Source organism: Protomyctophum bolini (genome assembly GCF_963924005.1).
Source record: "Protomyctophum bolini genome assembly, chromosome: 12".
Lineage (NCBI taxonomy): Eukaryota > Metazoa > Chordata > Actinopteri > Myctophiformes > Myctophidae > Protomyctophum > Protomyctophum bolini.
This window is the reverse complement of record NC_137873.1, coordinates 12874745-12895019: the sequence shown is the minus strand read 5'-3', so window position 1 is coordinate 12895019 and position 20275 is coordinate 12874745. Positions and strand designations below refer to the sequence as shown.

The 20275-nt window shown below is 42.6% G+C and overlaps 1 protein-coding gene across 2 annotated transcripts in view; it reads right to left on the bottom strand.

The window, feature by feature from the left end:
• Nucleotides 1–5374: 5374 nt before the first annotated feature.
• The window catches only part of gnal2 (guanine nucleotide binding protein (G protein), alpha activating activity polypeptide, olfactory type 2), a 79707-nt gene continuing 64806 nt past the window's right edge, over nucleotides 5375–20275 (bottom strand). For both annotated transcript variants that reach the window (XM_080779214.1, XM_080779215.1), the window contains exons 6-12: nucleotides 15118–15172; nucleotides 14931–15004; nucleotides 10448–10506; nucleotides 9663–9783; nucleotides 8527–8657; nucleotides 7606–7673; nucleotides 5375–6942 (exon numbers count right to left, since the gene is read on the bottom strand). In XM_080779214.1, coding sequence (XP_080635340.1) covers nucleotides 6796–6942; nucleotides 7606–7673; nucleotides 8527–8657; nucleotides 9663–9783; nucleotides 10448–10506; nucleotides 14931–15004; nucleotides 15118–15172 — 655 coding nt within the window. In that variant the 3' untranslated portion in view covers nucleotides 5375–6795. The remainder of the gene's footprint in view (nucleotides 6943–7605; nucleotides 7674–8526; nucleotides 8658–9662; nucleotides 9784–10447; nucleotides 10507–14930; nucleotides 15005–15117; nucleotides 15173–20275) is intronic.

Sequence of the window (20275 nt, the reverse complement as noted above, 5' to 3'; positions counted from 1 at the left end):
TGGTTGTACGGTAGCCTGACCTCTGACACCCCCTGCTGGTCGCAGGGAAACAATACAGAACACACGCACAGTAGCCTACTATTGTACGGTGATGTTGTGATGATGACCCAGTCCAGTGTGGTTCTCAAAAGTGGGGCCAGCAGTGTCCCTGAGGAGTTCCAGTTCCAGCCAGGGGGTCCCCAGCTATTTCAGGGGGAAGCTTCCAGGTGACCCCCTGGAACCCTGGTGTAGTGGTTCTCAAAGTGAAGTCGAGGGACCTTCAGGGCTCCTGAAGGAGGTTCCAAATGGACCCTTCTTAGGTCTGTAACTGTAACTCTGAGAGCCAGAGCACAGACAGACCCCTTTTCGGTTCAGTTCTTTGTGGTTCTTTGTGGTTCTTAGTCCATGAGCCAGAGCTTCAAAATTGGAATGTTAATTATCAATTGAGTGGGCAAAACTATACCTATATTAAATTGTTTATAGGATAAATATAAGTAAATTAATATATGATAACCCTTCCACAGTAGTAGCTTTTTAATATTTTAAATTTTTTGCATATTTTCCTATATAATGCCTCATTTGCATATTAAAAAAAGTAAAATAGTAAAATATAATAAATCATTGTCTTCGTGTAAGTAATCAACTGGGGAAGTTTCATGGTGATAACAATGTAAGTAGTAGTATGTAGGTTTTGCCCACTCAATTAATAAAATAACGTTCCAAATAAAACTGAAAATATTTTTTGCAAATCTGCATTGATCTCATTAAATGACCCCTGAAATCCGTCCCCAGGACTGAGAACTTTAAGCCCTGTGAACTATAAGAATAAGAAGCACAAATAACTGAACCGGTTCCCATTGGGAACCAAGCGGTGGAAAAGGGGTCTGTTTGTACCACCAAAAGAACTTTGGTTCTAGGACTGGTTCTGTTCCAGATTCTTGGAACCTTGGTGCTTTCACAGAATTCTGTCCCGAACCAATTCTTTTAGGATTCTGAACCAATTTTCAGTGGAAACACTGGCTGGTTCAATATTATAGGCAGGGATAAAAACGAGCAAAAAAAGCTGGAAAAGGGGCCTCTGCAGTTATTGAAATTTAAATGCTTTTACTCAAGTACATTTTGAATCGTAACAGAGTATTTTATATTGCAGTATTGATACTTTTGCTTAAGTAAACAATTTGAGAATTATTTTCCACCACTGTTGTTTTTATATAATCCAGGCCTATGTCCCAGACAGCTAGCTTTCTGTTTAATTCTGCTGCTAAATTCCACTATACTAGACCGTCTCTCACTGATCTTCATCAGACAGCACCATCTAGTGGACTACCGCTGCACTCCTAGAACCATCAAGAGAACCTCTAAAAACCTAGTAGAACCGTGGTGTTTTTTCTTAGCGCCACCTAACGACGTGGATGACACAGATGTTCCAGTTTACAGTTTTGCTTTTGAGTTAAAAGAGCTTTACATTGACTGGGCGGCCAGTCTGTTTACATGTAGCTAGCAATCAGGCTAACTTGCCAACATTAGCTAGTAGTATGAGGGAAATGTGAAAATTTCAGCATGTTAGGCAGCCTATGATATTTCATTTTAGAAAAAGCTGTAATCTGGCACACATTCGTATGCTAAAGGCCTATCCATAGTCCAGTTTTCTGTTAAGGTGACCAGTGACCACTATGATAGGGCTTCATTGTCCAGCCCCACCCCCACCTGTTCTCGATCAAAATGGAGTCCAGGGACCCCCAGAGTTCCAGAGACCCGCTGATCTAGCCCTTAGGCAATAAAGTGTTATAGTGTCCTCCTTGAGTCCTTGAGTGCCTCATTCTAACATTCTGATTGTTGTAAAGCTCAGTATAAACATGTTTGCTTGCTCAACTGTTGCCACAGCCCAGGGGCTTGTCCCTAAAGGGCCCTTCAGGGCCTGTGTGTTGTGTTGTGTGTTCTCATCTCCCCTGGCCTACAGCTACAGCTGCATCTAATGTGTCATCAATAGCAGCACAAACATGTACAGTACACCCCTACCTGGGTGTCATATAAACCTCCAAACCACCATCAGTTCTCAAATGATGTTGCTAAACAGACAGAATAAGATGAAAACATAACTCCCATAACTCTTGTCTTGGCAGAGATTATGGTTAACTTCACAGAGACCAGGGTACAGCTCCATCCAGGGTACGGCTCCATCCAGGGTACAGCTCCATCCATACAGCTCCATCCAGGGTACAGCTCCATCCATACAGCTCCATCCAGGGTACAGCTCCATCCATACAGCTCCATCCATACAGCTCCATCCAGGGTACAGCTCCATCCAGGGTACAGCTCCATCCAGGGTACAGCTCCATCCAGGGTACGGCTCCATCCATACAGCTCCATCCATACAGCTCCATCCAGGGTACAGCTCCATCCAGGGTACAGCTCCATCTCCATCCAGGGTACAGCTCCATCCAGGGTACGGCTCCATCCAGGGTACAGCTCCATCCAGGGTACGGCTCCATCCAGGGTACGGCTCCAGCCAGCGGTGCCTCGACTCAGGGGGCCTCCAACGGACCAGTGTTGTGCTTGTTCAAATGTTCAAAGGGCATCTGTGGATGAACCTTTGCACCTGTGACTCCTGGTCAAAGCCCAGGCCAACTGGGGGGTGGGCGGCTGGCGGTTCAGCATCAGCGACCACAGTGAGTAGACACAAGAATCATCAACAGTTAGGCCAGTACTATTTGGTAGAATTGTTTAAAAGTATAGTCTGTGTGAATGAACCAAACAGGAAACACATCATCCTAAACTGGCACCTCACCCTGACATGCTGCAGTATACTATTGCACCTGAACACCATATTAGAGTTCTCAAATTCTGCCTGAACCATAGGGCCTGAAGCAGATCCCACCCGACGTTTCCGGGTGGGGCTGGGCCCAAAATGTATGATGGTTGGGTTAAAAACAAAATATTTCAACTGCCCCTAGCGGCCTAACGGTAAGGCCTGTGTTATTAAAGAAAAACGGGCGACTATAGCCAAAGCTCAAACGAAAATCGTCAATTGAAAATCCGTGAAAGTGCATGGCCGCTTTCAAGATGTTTTGGCCATTATCCCTGGAACGGAAGGTCCATTCTGCTCAGTTCAAAGCTTGTTGCATTAAGCGCATAATGACCTTTTCAGGTTTGTTAGATTTTCAGGCCTAAAAGTATGGTAAATGTTCAGGCCAGGGCTAGCCTCGGGCCGGCCCAGTAGGTTGAGAACTCTACAACATATCCAATCCTATACTGCACCCTAACACAGCTCACCGCCGACAAAAACAGGTGGACAACCATGATATGAAATAAAGCAATTCCTCTAATGTGCCTCTTTATTTAAAGAAAAATAAAAATGTCATTTAATTATCCTCCCAGGCCAAACAAAGGTTTCACACCTCCAATCAGTTTCACTCTTTTGGGGATTTAGACGTGTACGCAGTAGAATCCTCACACGGGTAACTCAAAGAGAGTTACAGCTCTATAATATGACACTGAGGACTTTACTGTGTACTGTAGCAGACGAAAAGACTAAAGGCAAATCCATTACTTTGTCGCGCGGCGGCGCCTCGAGTGGAGAATAGCCGCGCGACGCCGCAGTGCGACGCAGCATGAATTAGGCTCGATGCCGTTTGTACAAGGAAAATAGCTTTGTCTTGTTGGATGCTGCTCACACATTCATAGCGCCTGTGCCATCGGGTGTCGCTTAATTTATACACCGTCGTACGACAAAGTATAAATTAGGCTTTATATGGCTCCAAAAGGACCAAAGAATTACTAATATTGCACGCTCTCATTTATTCACCTCCATTCTAAAACATGCTTTCCTATGTGTGTATGTATACATATTTACCGTATACATACATAGGTATGTACACCTAGGCCACACACATAATTAAACATGTATAATTGTACATATATATTTATATAGACCTATAAATTTACATGTACATACATTTATAAAAGATTACGCACAAACAGACACTCGTGCTCGCTCTCACACACACACACACACACACACACACACACACACACACACACACACACACACGCATGAGTGAGTGCGCATACGCCCCACACACAAAAAATGCGTCTGTGAATCTTAACGTTTTGTTTTTATGTACACATGCGCACACATACGCACCGGGCACACGCACGTACACATCTCAGACATACAGCATATCGAAAACAAAAAATAAACAAAACAAAAAAATAAAATAAAAATAAAACGTTGGTTCCTATTAAAACAACACCAGGTTGCAATTTTGGACACTTTTAAATGGATTTCCAATGTTCTTTTTTTTTTCTTCTTTTTCTTTTTTTTCTTAAAGCTGTGAAATTCAAAAGTAAAAAGGAAGAGAAAAATAACAATAAAAATGAAAGAAAGAAAGAGAAAAAAGGCATGACGCTGCAACATGTGGTCCTTACTGCAGGTAAGTGGTTAATTTGCATAATGTATACAGGTTTTGTAGGATTTTTTTCCCCTATTTTTTTATTTTTTACTAAACAGCATTTCCTCTTTTCTTTTTTTTTATAAACCAGAAAAAACTAAACTCTACAGAGAAAGTCCCCTACCGCCGCAGTGCCTCCACTGCCCGATAGAGATGTGACATCAAGCTGTACAGCGCAGTCAAAAACATACTTACATCTGAGCTCATTTTTACAGGTACAGCCATAATCAAGGCACAAAGATCTACAAGTAGATTCGTTTTTCTTTCAATAAAGTTGTACAAAATAATATTACATTTTACAGTCTGTACAGGATAAATCAGCCTTGCACAGTGTACAAGTTCAACCGAAAAAGGAAAAGAAAAAAGAAGAAAACCCAATACATTTTTTCTCTCCATCCCCTCCCCTCTCCCGCCCCATCAAGAAGAATAAGAAAAAGGAAAAGAATAATCTTCCAAAGCCAGTGGTTCTCAAAGTTGGGGGTCCAGAGACCCTCAGTGTTCCTTGTGGGGGTTCCAAATAGACCCCTACAGGTCTGTAAACTCTAAGTGTACAAATGCAAATGAACGGACCCGTAAATACAGGTCCGTTCATTTGCATTCGTACACTCTCAGAGTTATGGGGGGGGGGTTCTTGAAAAAGAAAGGAGAAAAAAGTTTGAGAACCACTGTTTCTGAGCTAAATTAAAAAGGATGGTTTGTGTGAACAAGACGTGGCCGAGTCCTGTGAAAAATAAAATAAAAAAGGTGTCTTTCTTCGTTGGCAGACACGCTTGTAGGCGGAAAGCAGCGGCGGGCGGGCAGCGATTGTGGTGGTTTGCACAGGAGGCTTCTTGTCCGTCAAAACCTTTCATTCCAATAGATTCCACCACCGTTCCTTCCTTCCTTCTCGTGTGCGTCCCTTTCTTTCTTTGTTTCTTTCTTTCTTTTTACGTTTCTCTCTCTCGCTCTCTCTCTCTCACTCGCTTGACACACGCGCGCGCGCGCGCACACACACACACACACACACACACACACACACACACACACACACACACACACACACACACACACACACTTATGCTTAATCCATGCTCCGTCTTACTCACTGCCGTACGACAAAGTATAGATCTGGCTTTTTTAGGCTCCACATGTGTGAATCCCACGTGCGTGCACACACACACACACACACACACACACACACACACGCCTCACGGTCCACCTGCGACTCGGCACGCTTACATTGTGACAGAGTAATAAATATGTGTGATGCTACATTGTGTGTATGCCTCCTCCAACAAAAGAACAAAGTTATTAAGGAACCTGATGCAAAGTGCATTACAGTATATATCTCTTCATTATCTCAGCTGCTTGTTTCGCCCCTCCGTGTCCACTGTTAACAAGCCGTCATCGTGTGTGTGTGTGCATGTGTGTGTGTGTGTGTGTGTGTGTGTGTGTGTGTGTGTGTGCGTGCAGGGGAATCATTATGGTGGGGTGGGAGGGGCAAAGGTCATGGTGGTGATGCCAGCTTCGATTGGCAAAGTGACACACGGACAATATACGGCAGCCGCTTGCACCATCACATGCTCCCACCCTCTCACTGTTTTAACGGTCATACACACGCACGTGCACACATGCACGCTCGCACACACACACACACACACACACACACACACACACACACACACACACACACACACACACACACACACACACACACACGCACACACACACACACACACACACGCACACACAGCCTCCACGCTGAGGTCCTGGGGGTGTGTTTTACATGTCCACACCCACCAGTCCAGGTCCAATCACAAAGCCAACATCAGGATCGAAAACAAAAGGAGGGGGTGGGGGGTGGGGGGGGAATAAGGAGGTAGCCCAAGGCTTAGTGGAATGACAAAACAAAACAAAAACAAGGCATTCGAGAGCTAAACGTTGTTCCCCTGCCTTCCGTTTAAGCTTAATATAATATACTACTCCGTAAACGACGGTGTTGTCTGTCGGCACGCCGCCCCACACTGTCGTACACTGTCATGCCACGGCGTGTAAATTAGGCTTCACGTGGGTGAAATGGGGGGGGAGGGTGAACCAAGCTCCTAAAAATAAAAACAAAAACTACAAAAAGAAAAAGACAGAGAAAAGCTAAATTAAGAGGAGAGGAGAAGAGGATTTGACACACTTCAGTAGTACTTCATAGTCCTCGACAGGAAGGAGAGCGGGATGGGAGTTGGTCGGGAGTTTGTTTGTTTGTTTGTTTGTTTGGGAAGGGCAGCGGGATGGGGGGTGGGTTGTGGTGGTGTAAGGAGGGGGTTGTCGAGGATGCAGAATGGTGAAAAAAGGGAGGGGCTTTGCCTCCAGGGGGCGCTCTCTCTCTCTCTCATCACAAGAGTTCGTACTGCCTCAGGTGCATTCTCTGGATGATGTCCCGGCAGTCGTTGAACACCCGCCTGATGTTCTCGGTGTCGACGGCACAGGTGAAGTGAGGGTAGCAGTAGTGTCTGCCGTCACCACTCGCAGTGCTGATCCTCTGAAAGAGAGAGAGACAAAATGATGATATTAATTGAATGCCAGTGACAAAAAATACGTCAAAAAGCTCTCCATATTGCCAATGATGAAAAATGCGTAATGTTTAGATTTTTCTTGATTAAGTTAGATCAAGCTCTTCACCTGCAGCACATGCCGTAGCACTTGCCCTAGCCTTGACGAGCTTGCAGGCATATACGAAGGCTTAAATTATGTAATTTAGATAGCATATTATGTAGACTGAAAATCGGTCTGGATGAATTGTAAATAGTTCACCACGGTATGAAAGTCTCTGGGTTGCTAGGCAACCGAGTAAACAGGAAATCAACCGGTAGTGAAAAGGTTTGCCTCCATGTAAACAGCTATTTTTTTTTAAAATGCATTTATCTCGGATTCTCGGAAAACAAGCTTTATTCAACGCACATAACTAAACAAGCTTTATTCACAGAACTAAAGCATTGATTATTGTGGTTACAAAATGTATGTTTCGGGGAATTAAAATAACATTTTTACTTCCGGTTCACGGCTCGGGACCAAATGGCCTTCAAAATAAGAGTATGCACTGAAAAGGCCTTGGCCTTGGCGGAAGAATGAATGAACTAATAGTGGCAGTCAATGAGTTTTAACTTGCAACAGAGCCAACCCATGAATCATGACTGATACTCACAAGGAACTCGTCGCGAATGAAAAACTTCGCTCTCGTCACTTTTGGGTCTTCACCAGGTTCAGGGGATGCTGAAAGAACCCAAAGACAAACAACTCAGATACAGATCATGTGCAGAAGTGCAGATTAGTAGGGCTGCTCAATTATAGCAAAGATCATAATCACAATTATTACAGTCATTATTGATTAAATTATCATTATCCCGATTATCACATTAACACAACTGCTCACTTTGTTTTAAATACATGTTTTGCTCCTTTATTGTCTGATCATATACCACTTTGTATTTGATTTCCAGATGATTAAACACATTGATCGTATTGCCTTGTGGTGCACTGCACAACACGCCAACGTGTAACACAACTTTCACAGTGCTTGCTGTTGCAGCTGATTTGGTTTTACCTTCTTCTGTTTCTGTCTTCCTAGCTTGAGTTGATCTAAACATGCCACAGCCTAACAACTGACAGTGACATTCTGCTTTTGGGGAGGCGGGCTCCACCACCTCTGTGAATGAAAGGGGTGCGCTGGGTCCATAACATGAGACACAACAAGAGCATCATTGCGAGCCGGAATGTGGCACAATGATTGTTTCATCTGAACTATCTTGTTTTCATAATCGTTCGAAGCTAAATTTGTGATTGAAGATAAAAATGCTTATTGAGCAGTAAGATCTAGTATCACATCCAAATGACTAAACCATTTTAACCACTTAAGCTCTATATACTTAGTGGACCAGGGTCCCCCAAACCTCTATACTTAGTCCCTCCCCTACACCACCTTCTTGCTAAAAATTGCTGATCTACAAGCTCACACACAACGCACCACAAAGTGATTGTAGATCGGCCATTTTCGCCAAATGTTGTTCACCCCAGATTAGGGACAATAGTATTTGTGTGGTTAAAAGGTCCCAGCGGGAGCACTCACCTTCATTTGGTATGGTGTAGCGAGCATATTCAGGGAAGTAGTCCTCAATTTTGGATTTTCCAGCTAATACTTTCTCAGCCAGCATGTCCTGCTTGTTCAGGAATAAGATGACCGATATAGTACGTAGCCACCTGGAAAGGAAACGAGGGGAGGGAGATGCATACATCAGAATCAGACACGGGATGAGCAGCGGTGGAATAGGCTCTGTGCATGAGAGTAGTTCCTCTTCCCAGAAGCCACCCTGTTTTCTTCCCCCGGTTTGGGCTGAGCCGCTTGAATTTGAGCCACGAGAGACGCCACCAAGCAAGCTACAGCAAGCGAGTTGCCGTGTTGAACGTGGCGAAGTTCGCTTGAGTCGGCAACTCGTTTTCTTTAGCTCGCATGGTGGCGTCTCTCGTGGCGCAAATTATATTAAAAATAAACGAATATATAATATATAATATATATTTTTAATTTAATCTAATCCGGTGTGCACGTGACGACGTGCACAACAGATTTTAATTGCCTTGTATTTGTCATAATGGCCAAAAATGGCACAACCTCTACACTTTGGTGTCAAGCAGGTGGCACTGAATGAGTTTTAACAACAACAGGATCTGTCGAGGGGACTCTGTAACTGACAGTGTAGCCTTAGCCTACTACAAATGGAACAAAAGCAATAAACTGATGGAAATACAAATGGACTGCTTGAATTTGTATTTGTGCACTCAGGTAGCACATTCTCCAAGCCATTATATGGGTCCAACGGGGTCCCCGCGGAGGTCGGCGGTAGGCTGCGTGAGGGTCTGAATGTGTTACTGTTAAATCAGCGGGAGTGCTCTGCTTTGCTGCGCTGAGGCATCATGGCGGCGGCGCCACTCGCGCGACCGTTTCGACTATGGCATTATACGTGTCTGGTTGTGTCCCCCCCCCCCCCCCCCCCCCTCTATGGATTGTGTAGAAAGGCAGCCAATCAGAACTACAGAACTACGCGTCAGTATGACTGAAGTGCATGATCAAGTTTTCATGGCTATTCATAGACCAGTGCTTTTCAAGCCACTGGTAAAAAGAACCAACTCCAACTGTATTCTGTTCCATTCTATTATCGTCTTTTCTATTCTCCAGTGGATTATTGACATAACTATCACCACACTGACCTGTTGTTCCAAATACTGCGGAAGAGATCCAGGGCTTCTCGTAGCCTGTTGGTATTATTGTCTTCCCTTATTACCATGTTGTAGCTGCTGCTGGCCACCACAAAGATGATAGCGGTGACGTCTGCACACACACACACATTCAAGAAAAACAAAACAAAAACATCATTATCTCCCGACTGAAAAGCGACGATATTACCAAAGTATGTGTCCTCAGTGGTGGAAATAGTAGGCTACTCCGTTTTTTTTACTTGGGTAAAAGTATCAATACTACAATGTATAAATACTCTGTTACAAGTAAAAATCCGGTGTTTAAAATGTACCAAAAGTAAAAGTACTCATTGTGCAGAATGTCAATGTCTGTCAAGTTTTCAAATATTAATATTTTGAAAATAGCAGATATACAAGCTTGCAATGTGTCGCAATGCAAGCTGGTATATCGGCTATTTTCAAATGGCCGAAATGTATATAGGAGGACTGAAGTGGTTCATGTATGTTTTGTGATAATAATCAAAATCTACAAAGTAACTAGTAGAAGTTTTCAAATAAATGTAGTGGAGTAAAAGTACAAGTTTTAAATTTTAAATATTCCAGTAATTACTACTTAAGTACAGTAACAGTACTCAAGTAAATGTACTTAATTACTGGCTAACATGACACATTGTGTCCATTTGGTTTCATTTTACGCCCTCGAGAGTTGAAGTTCTATAATGTGGTCCCCGGACCACCGGTTCAAGATCACTAGTTTAAAAGGTATAAAAAATATGAACGTAGAACAAAGAACGTACCGTTAAAGCACTGAATCCATTTTCTTCTCTCGTCCCGCTGGCCTCCTACATCAAACATGCTGCAGAGAAAGACAAAAAGAAAATATTAGGTCATAGCCAGACACCAACTACTGCTACAGTATGCCCTCTAGTGTTCACAGAGAGCACCACGCCACCAAGCATGTGAGCTTGATGAACACATGGGTCAATGAGTTCTTTTGATGTTACTGATGTTTAAAGGTAGGGTAAGTGATATGTTTTGGACTGGTTAAAACAAAAGCTTTCTGTTAAAAGGCTAAATCACTATATTCTATAGTAATCATTGCTATAGAGTATTTGTTCAGTAACAGGGGTCTCCCTGTCTCTCCAATAAACTATAAATAAACATAAAATACATTTTCAGGTAGGTGACAAACTTTCAGCCAATCAGGAGAGTAGCCATTTATCAGCATAATCTTTTGTGTTCCAGTTCCAATTTTGTCTGCTCATTTGTGTCATCACTTACAGTACAATTCCACTTGTTTAATCTGTATCCTGACTGCGTTCTCTATCCTGATTGGATAAAATTGGTATCCCGACCTGAAAATGCATTTTAAGCTTAATAAAAAGCTGGAGAGACATGGAGTCTCCTGTTATTGAACACACATTCTATAGCAATGAGTACTATCACAATATAGAGGTTTTTTAACACTTATTGTAACCAAAGGAACTCACTTACCCTACCTTTATATTGTTTGGCTAAATGTTACTTTTGTTTCGGTATGAATGGATAATGCACTGAGGGAGACCTACAGTATACTGAAATTAAATTGACAATTTACACAATAAAGATGGCAAGAAGAAAATGATCTGGTGAAGAACTTAAAGGCAAAGTAAAGGCCTGGTGAGTCACAGTATCTTCAATATATCAACAGTTATGGACATAATCTGAGATTATCACCATGTGTCGAGTGTCTATAAATGGTATAGCACTTTTATCCAAAGCGCTTTACATAGCACGCACACACACACGCGCACGCACACACACACACACACACACACACACACACACACACACACCCACACCGATGGCAGAGGAAACCATGCGAGGCACCAACCTGCACATCGGCAACAATTAGAGGTTCACAGTCTTGCTCAAGGACACTTCAACATAACTCTGGGGGAGCCCGGGATGGAACATGATAGACAGATATGTTCTCTACCCCTGAGCCACTGAACATGATAGATATAGATATGTCTCTACCCCTGAGCCACTGAACATGATAGATATAGATATGTTCTCTACCCCTGAGCCACTGAACATGATAGATATAGATATGTTCTCTACCCCTGAGCCACTGCCGTCTATCTATACCAACACAATTGGCCGGTGTTTGGGGGAGGGAAGCCGGGCGGGGACGGTGGAATTTGCCACTACACTTACTCCTACGGGCAGGGAGGGGGCGGCACCTGTCAGCGGGGAGTGTTGGGCGGGAGGAGTAGGACGAAGGCTCCGACCACATCCATCCTCCTGGTGGAGGCTCCTCGCTGGCAGGTGGACCAGTAGGATAAAACAGCAGTGACAACACAGAAATGTGTGCCACTGAGGAGGAATCAACAATTTTAACGACCAAATTGGGGAGAAAAGGGGGTTAAAATAAATGTCTAAATGACACGCAAAATTACTATTGGCAAATTCTGCTTCACCAAAACAGCTGCACGGTCTCAACCTAGGGCCGTTAAGAACACTAAAGAAATGTCAAGGGACATTCTATTTAGTATTTCCTTGCACCAAGGACCACTTTCATGAAGTAAAAAAAAAAAAATCTTCAATTTCTGTTTTGAAAATAGCAGATCTACATGCCTGTATATCGGCTACTATGACTATTTCTGGGCAAAGAAGTATTATGTATTGTAGTTTGTAGCACATAAGCGGTTAAAGTAACACAATGTTCCCAGGGGCAGCAGTGGTGTTGTAGGAGGTTACATGTGAATCATTTGGGATGATGTAAAAAAGAAAAAAAGAAAGAAAGAAAGAAAAATGCCACAAAGGCTATTCAGGTGGCATAATAAAGACTGCTGTGTCTGTGTGAACAGGGAAGTGGGTCACATCCAGTGGTGGAAAAAGTACTCATGTTTTAGTTACGTAAAAGTACCTGTTACAAGTAAAAGTCCGGAATTCAACATTTACTTGAGTAAAAGGTATTGGCTTCAAAATGTACTCAAAGTACCATTTCCATTTAAGGTTTTCAAATGTAAATGAAAATCTACAAGCTCACAATGTGTTGCAGTGCCATAGGGGTACCAAACACATTTGGGGAAGGGGGGACAGACATCAAGGATTACAGGTTGTACAATACAGTATATGGGTACACATCTGTGTGTTTTTGTTCTTGCTTACTTAAAGTCGCTCTGGATTAAGAGCTTCTGCTAAATGCCTAAATTGTGAGAACTCAATGGCTAAGTTATAGAATATAAACAAAGAATATATGCAAGACAAGTACTTTTTCTAGACACTATATGATTTAGTTACTCATTTTGGAGCATATATAGCCAAACGGCATCAGCATGTTATTCATGTCAATCATGTAATGTTTTTTTTTTAAGATTTGTTTTTGGCTTTTTGCCTTCATTGATAGCATCAAGTGAAGATAGACAGGAAAGAGGGAGAGAGAGAAGGGGAGAGACACGCAACAAAGGTCGTCATGAACAGGACTCGAACACGCGACACGCTGTCAGGCCAAAGCCTATATGTGGCATGCGCCTGGACCACTTGGCCAGCGGGCGCCGCATCAATCATGTAATGTTGCAATACTGTTCATTACAAAACATGAATGAAATGAAAAATGAAAAATATAAAGGTGTATAAATGAATATAAAGTTACAATTTACAAAAAGATATATATATTTAACTATTTTTTGTTAGTTAAAAAAACCACAAAAAAAACATGCATCGCAACGCATTGTGAGCTTGTAGATCAGCTATTTTCAAATGGCCTTAATCTATATACTGTATGGCTGAAGTGGTTAATGTATGTTTTGTAATAATAATCAAAATCTTCAGATTAACAAAAGTTTTCAAATTAATGTATTGGAGTAAAAAAAAAAAAAAAAAAGGAATCCGAGATGTAGTCGAGTAGAAGTAAAAGTATTGAGAACTGGAAATACTCAAGTGAACTACAAATACCTCAAAATTGCACTTAAGTACAGTATTTAAGTATAGTTACGTTCCACCACTGGTCACACATCTCATCTCTGGCATCAATCAAGCAGTTACACAACATGTCCTCAGATGGCCATTGGCTACGAGCAGCGCTCCGTATTAACCCCTGCTGGTCCCAGAGTCAAACTGACCAGCTCTGGACTGCTGCGTGTTACGTCTGCACAACATGTGACCACGTGAGTACCATGCTGTCATAATCTAGCCTGGTTTACAGCCTGATTCGCTGCATTCTGTGATTTGTTTTGTCACTTCACTAGTCAGTCCTGGAAAGGGTCCTATATCTTCAAGGTAGGCGGGACATGTAAAAGGTAGAAATCGACTTCTGATTGGTCTGCGGTGCGGGTTGGGGGAAAAAAAACACGCTACTGCTGTTGCCCTGCAACGTACATATCATTCACTAAACTCACCCCACACAGCCGTCAGTTTTTTTGTACTACTGAATCTGACATAGTGGACTACTGAATCAAATTAGCGTACTTTTTACCGTAGGTTTCCCTCTCGAGTCTCAAACTGGCCCATTGTTTGTGAGAAAAGTGAGAAAAGCCTGTGTTAGCTGTTGACGTATCAGCAACAACGTGGCTACGTAAAAAAAAACATACTTTTACCACCACTTTAAGTAAAATGGGGTGGCAGTGGCTCAGGTAGAGTAGCCGGTAGAATGGCCGGATGGGAAAACCGTGAGGTCCCCAGTTTGCTCCCCCAGAGTTAACGTGAAAGTGTCCTTGAGCAAGACACTGAACCCCTAATTGCTCCCGATGTGCAGGTTGGTGCCTTGCATGGCTTCCCCCGCCATGTGTGTGTGTGTGTGTGTGTGTGTGTGTGTGTGTGTGTGTGTGTGTGTGAATGCAATGCACAATCTATGTAAAGAGCTTTGGATTAAAGCGCTATATAAATGCACCATTTACCATTTAAAAGTATCAATACGGCAATGTAGATTACAAGTAAAAAGTCAGGAATTCAACATTTTGCTTGAGTAAGGCTGTGGTGTCGATACGTATAAAATGTATTAAAATATTTGGAAAATTGCAAATCTACAAGCTCACAACGTGTCGCATCACGACAGATTGCGAGCTTGAGGCCTATTTCCGAACAGTGTGAGTTATGGAAAGTTACCCTGCAATATGGGGGGGGGGGGGGGGGGTATTTGCGTGTGGCCCGAGTGGCCAATGTAGCCTCTACGACGTATTTATGACCGTGCATTTAATTTAGTCTTTTGTCGTGTGGTTTTGTCTTCTGTCACGCGACTCTGTCTCCTGTCACGTGTGGCTTGTGGCCAAGGGTGCGACCTGAGCGAGCACTTACTGAAAGTTCACTTTGTCTACTTGGAATTTCGTCTCAAAGATCCCTGAAGTTAACACTCGACAGCGCAGCAGGTCCTGAAATGCAAAGGGTAGAAGGATAGAGGATGTTGAGGTAAAACACAAAACAAAAAGCCTTTTGGAGGTAATACTCAACAACATCAAGTAAATTAACCTGGAAAAAAACCTACCTGGTCTGTGGGGGTGTAGTTGCTCTGTCTTACAGAGTCAATTCTGTCCAGGAAACTGCAGAGAAGAGACACAGAGAACATAATGGTTTAAAACGCCATGACACAAAAGGAATTCATAAGCAGTATATTTAAAAAAATCACACTCGTGTGACATTCTTTGGTTCCAGTTACGAACCAACTTTTAGGTTCTGAACCAATTCATTTTCAGTGGAAACACTCTGAACTGGTTTAATATTAGGCAGGGGAAAAAAAAAAAAACGGTTCAACCCCTGTGGAAAAGGGGCCAAAATGTCCTGGTAGCTACTAGCTAGATGACTGAAAGAACTGTTATAACACTACCCTGGTAGCTACTAGCTACTAGCTAGCTGACTGAAAGAGCTGTTATAACACTACCCTGGTTCGTTCACTAACCCTGGTAGCTACTAGCTAGATGACTGAAAGAACTGATATAACACTACCCTGGTAGCTACTAGCTAGCTGACTGAAAGAGCTGTTATAACACTACCCTGGTTCGTTCACTAACCCTGTTAGCTACTAGCTAGCTGACTGAAAGAGCTGTTATAACAACAATGGCAAATGTCCAAAAGCTAGACAGGGATGTGGGGTAAATATGTTATGGGGGTCTCCTGCAATAGCTATAATGGGAGCAGATGGTTATATATGCTGTGGTGGAAAGTAACTACATACATTTACTTAAGTACTGTACTTTTTATGTATTTGTACTTAAGAAATTGCATCTGAGCCAGTCTTGCATCTTTTAGTGCCGCTTTTTCCATTTAGTTGGTTCATGACTAGTTACATTGTAGATTTGGATTATTATTAAACATACATTATCCACTTCAGCCCTATACACATTTCAGCCATTTGAAAATAGCCAATCTACAAGCTCACAAGCTATCTTCAAAAGCTTTTTATACATCTTAAAACTTGTGAAATGGGACATTCTGCATTATGAGTACGTTCTACTTTTTGATACCAATACTTTTAGACTTTTATTCAGGTACATTTTGAATTCCGGACTTTTAACTGTAACTACAATGCAGCATTGATACTTTTAAGTAAAAACATGCGAGTACTTTTTCCACCACTGCTTTTTTTTTTAATGGTGCAACCACTCCAAGGAACGGCAATGTCCCTATGTCCCTATGTTTAGAGTGCCAACAGGGGGCACTGTTGCACCACTCACTTCAGACTGGTCTGATTTTTTTTAGCAGTGCCAATTCTGCTTGCTAGTTGTAGCAGCATGTGGCCACAAGAGGGCAGGTGTGCTCATTCTGAGCTATTTTTGGGTCTCTAGCCGGAGTGATTACATAAGGCGGTTATTGTGGAGGTTAGACAGCTTGCTGTTACTGCCTCTCCTCCACTACTGAGAGCATATGCAGCAGTAAGCAGCGGCTGCTGCCGGCTCTCTCTCTCTCTCTCTCTCTCTCTCTCTGTGTCAATTCTCTTTCTCTCTCTCTCTCTCTCTCTCTCTCTCTCTCTGCAGCAGAGGCACCTACAATACATTACATCCCAGGTATTTTAGTGGCACGCTCTTATAACCGGGAGCAACGACTTCTAATTAAAGCCTCGATTTACACTTTTAGCTGTGTGCCGCCTGGTTGCCGTGCCCGGTAAAAAAGAATAGCAGATCTGCAAGCTAGATCTGCTATTTGTGGCATGTGACGACCGCATAAATCAGGCTTTACAAGTCCAAAGAGGTGTGTGTGTGTGTGTGTGTGTGGGGAGGAGGAGGGGGGGACCAACACCGATCTACAAGCTCACAACCCGCCGTGATGATGAGCTAGTACATCGTAGACCTGCTATTTTCGCCCCCCGTAATGACGTGCCCAAAATAACGACCATCAATCAAGACAAAGGCATACTAATAGTGGCGGGAGGGGGGGGATCTTTCAGTATATGGTACTCATCGGAGGGAGAGAATGCAGGCAGACGAGCCCAGCCTGTGAGGAAACGATGGTGGTGAAGTCCACTGCAGAGATACAGCAGGAGAGAGAGATTCCACAATAGTAAACACTGTCTGTCTGCAGCTGACTAACATAATATTCTATGAAATTACACTGTAACATGTACCTTTTTATACGCGTGATATATATATATATATATATATATATATATATATATATATATATATATATATATATATATATATATACATGGGTCTCGACTTCAGCCGACAGGTTGACGCATTACTTAGAATCGGAGGCTTATCGTATATTATATCACCGTTCCCTGCATGTACTGTATTATTATATCGTCTAGGTGTGTGTGTGTGTGTGTGTGTGTGTGTGTGTGGGGGGGGGGGGGGGGTAATTATTGTTATAACAATAATTATTGTTATTGTGATTAAAAACGGTCACAATAATCGTGTCTCTGAGATTCTAACTTGTCGTGAAATTGTCCTGTCGTACGCTAGGATGAATGAGCTTTTGTTGAGCTGCAAATTCAGTACCACTTGAACCCTGTAAAGATGAAAAACCTGTAAAGAGCGCAGTACAGTACAGTACAGTACAGTGTGCTGTCATTAATGGGACTAGTGTTATGTCATGTATGTACCACTGTACCAGGGCGGATCAATCCACCTCAGCCCAGCATGGAAGTAAGTTCCCACAACACAAGCCTTTTTTATGGCAGTGTTGCCAGATTCTGCGAGAGGAATAAGCAACCATGTCTATGAAAATGAGTCTCCTATAGGCAGACAACTATTCTACAATCTCTGAATACTAGAGTCTGGAACCACAACCCCCGAAATCCGAGGAAACTGTCATCTGTTCGTCATTTCCGGTCACAGAAATATATCTTAAAAATAATAATAATTTCCATTTCTGCTAAGCAGCAAGCTATAATATAGAGCACTGAAGTCTGACGTCAATATCGCTAGAGGATGCTAAGTCCACAGGCTTGTGTACTTTTTTATTTGCATTGTAATGCCCATAGGGGAATTTTAGATCGCCTCATATAAGAAAGAACTGTGTTTGAAAAATAAACAAATAATCCAGGCCGTTTCACTCATATGGATATGAAGAATCAACTGATTGCAAGAAAACGCTAATGTTACTACTGCTGAATTAATTAAAGGTTTTGCTAGAAATAGACTGTATCAAATATGACTGACTGACTATCGTAAACGATACAGAGCCACCTCCCTGACAATATCGCCGGGACAGTTTGTTTATTCTTATAGACCACAATTCTTAAGAGACAATTTTAAGATGACCTTATGTTATTCTCCATCTATAAATGTACCATGTCTCCGTACGTCTGTCTGTACGTCGTGTGTACAGCTGAAATCCACGTAACTCGAGAACTGTTAACACCGACTTCTAATTCGACACACGCGTTCTACGCCGCCACAGGGAGTGTACTGCCCGGTGTCGAGTCAGGCGGACCCACGGTTGTCCAGAACCACCACAAAGGGTCTGTGCCTGTGCTCTGGACAGGCACAGCTTCGCGCAAGATCAGTCTCTATCCTTTTAATACTCTATGGGCCCAGGCTCCTTATGGCCTGTTCTGACATCACAACACTCCATATTTGGGCATGCCTGAGTCCCGACACAGAACTCCATATATAGGAATAAAGGGACACATAGAGAGTAGACAGCTACATAAATCTCCATATATGGGCATAAAAGGGACACAGACAGATGGGTGGAACGGGTACTCTGACAGGGGTACAACGGGTATTGCATAGCCGGGTGGGGCATGGATCTCCAACTTCCATGGTTACCAACTCGGTGCTCTACAGTCGGGTACCAGTCTAGTAGAGGAAAAGCCTCCGCAAACCCCTTGGAACCAGGGGATGAGCGAGTGACGTCAGGACTTCGGCACTCTATACTGTATGCTCAGATGATATATTTGGATACATTTGCAGGTCTGTGAAGACGAAACAAAGACAAAGTGGGGAGGTAGCATCACATCCGCATGATCATTTTCAGAGCTTTCGTGCTCCAGACTGTATGACGGAAGCATTTGAAATGTTTCTGTTTCGCAAGGCTAATGATAACAAGGCCAAAGTATGCGACTAGGCCACATGATCACTTTAAACCTTTACATAGATAGTCTTTTTGACCATGTACAAGCTCACAATGTGCCGTAACCCACATTTGGAACAAAATATTTTCAGATGGGGGGGGGGGGGGGGGGGGGTCCATGGACAAATACATATTTGGAGGGGGGAGGGGTCCTGAAAAAGTTTGAGAACCACTGATTAAAAAAAACAACAATATAGGAAGGAAGCTCAAATAAGCAACTATGCACTTTAAAAACAAGCCCCGAAAAACCGCAAACTACCAACATTTACAAGAGACTTTACAGAAAATTAAGCCCTTATAATAAGCGGACATGGCAACACTGTTTTCTGGCAGCTCAAGAACATATTTAAAGCTGGTCTTTAATCCAGATTCTTGGTGGGGGGGTTATGTGGCTTTTTTGGTACCACAACTGGAACATGTGTAAACCCTTTCATCTAAGAAGTGGATTACATACCTTAACTACTTTAACTACTTAAACCCTATATACTTAGTTATCAGGAGGGGGGGGGGTCCCTTGGGGCGCTCTGTACTATACTACGTCTGTCGTCCCTTTTGCCGAGAAATTAAGAATAGCCAAATTGCAAGTTTCGTAGATATTGTAGCTTGGCTATTTTCACCAAAAATGTTTGGCCCAGAATAAGATTAGGTTATACAGTATAGCCTATATTCCCTTGCTGGGAATCTTAATGCTAACTAGCTCATAAGCACAGATTGGGAGGGAGGAGGAGCAAAACTTACTTACTGTGCTGTGACTGTGAAGTGGATTTAAAACAGAAAACACACAATTAAAGGGTATTAGTGTTGTAAAAAAATAAGTCCACATTCTCTGTCTCATATGTGTGTACACGCGCACGCATGTGTGTTAATGTACGTTTAATCAAAATTAAAAGTACAGAAAATTGGAAATACTCAAAGTTGTCCTTTAAGTACAGTTCCACTTTTATGTGATGTATTCCCATGCTTTTTTGTTCTTGCTTAATGTAAGTCGCTCTGGATTAAGAGCGTCTGCTAAATGCCTAAATTGTAAATTGTAATTGTTCTTGAGTAAATGTAGTAATGTACTTAGTGTCTTTACACCACTGCAGGGTTCCGACCGACTGGGAAACAGTGCACTATACCAGCGGTTC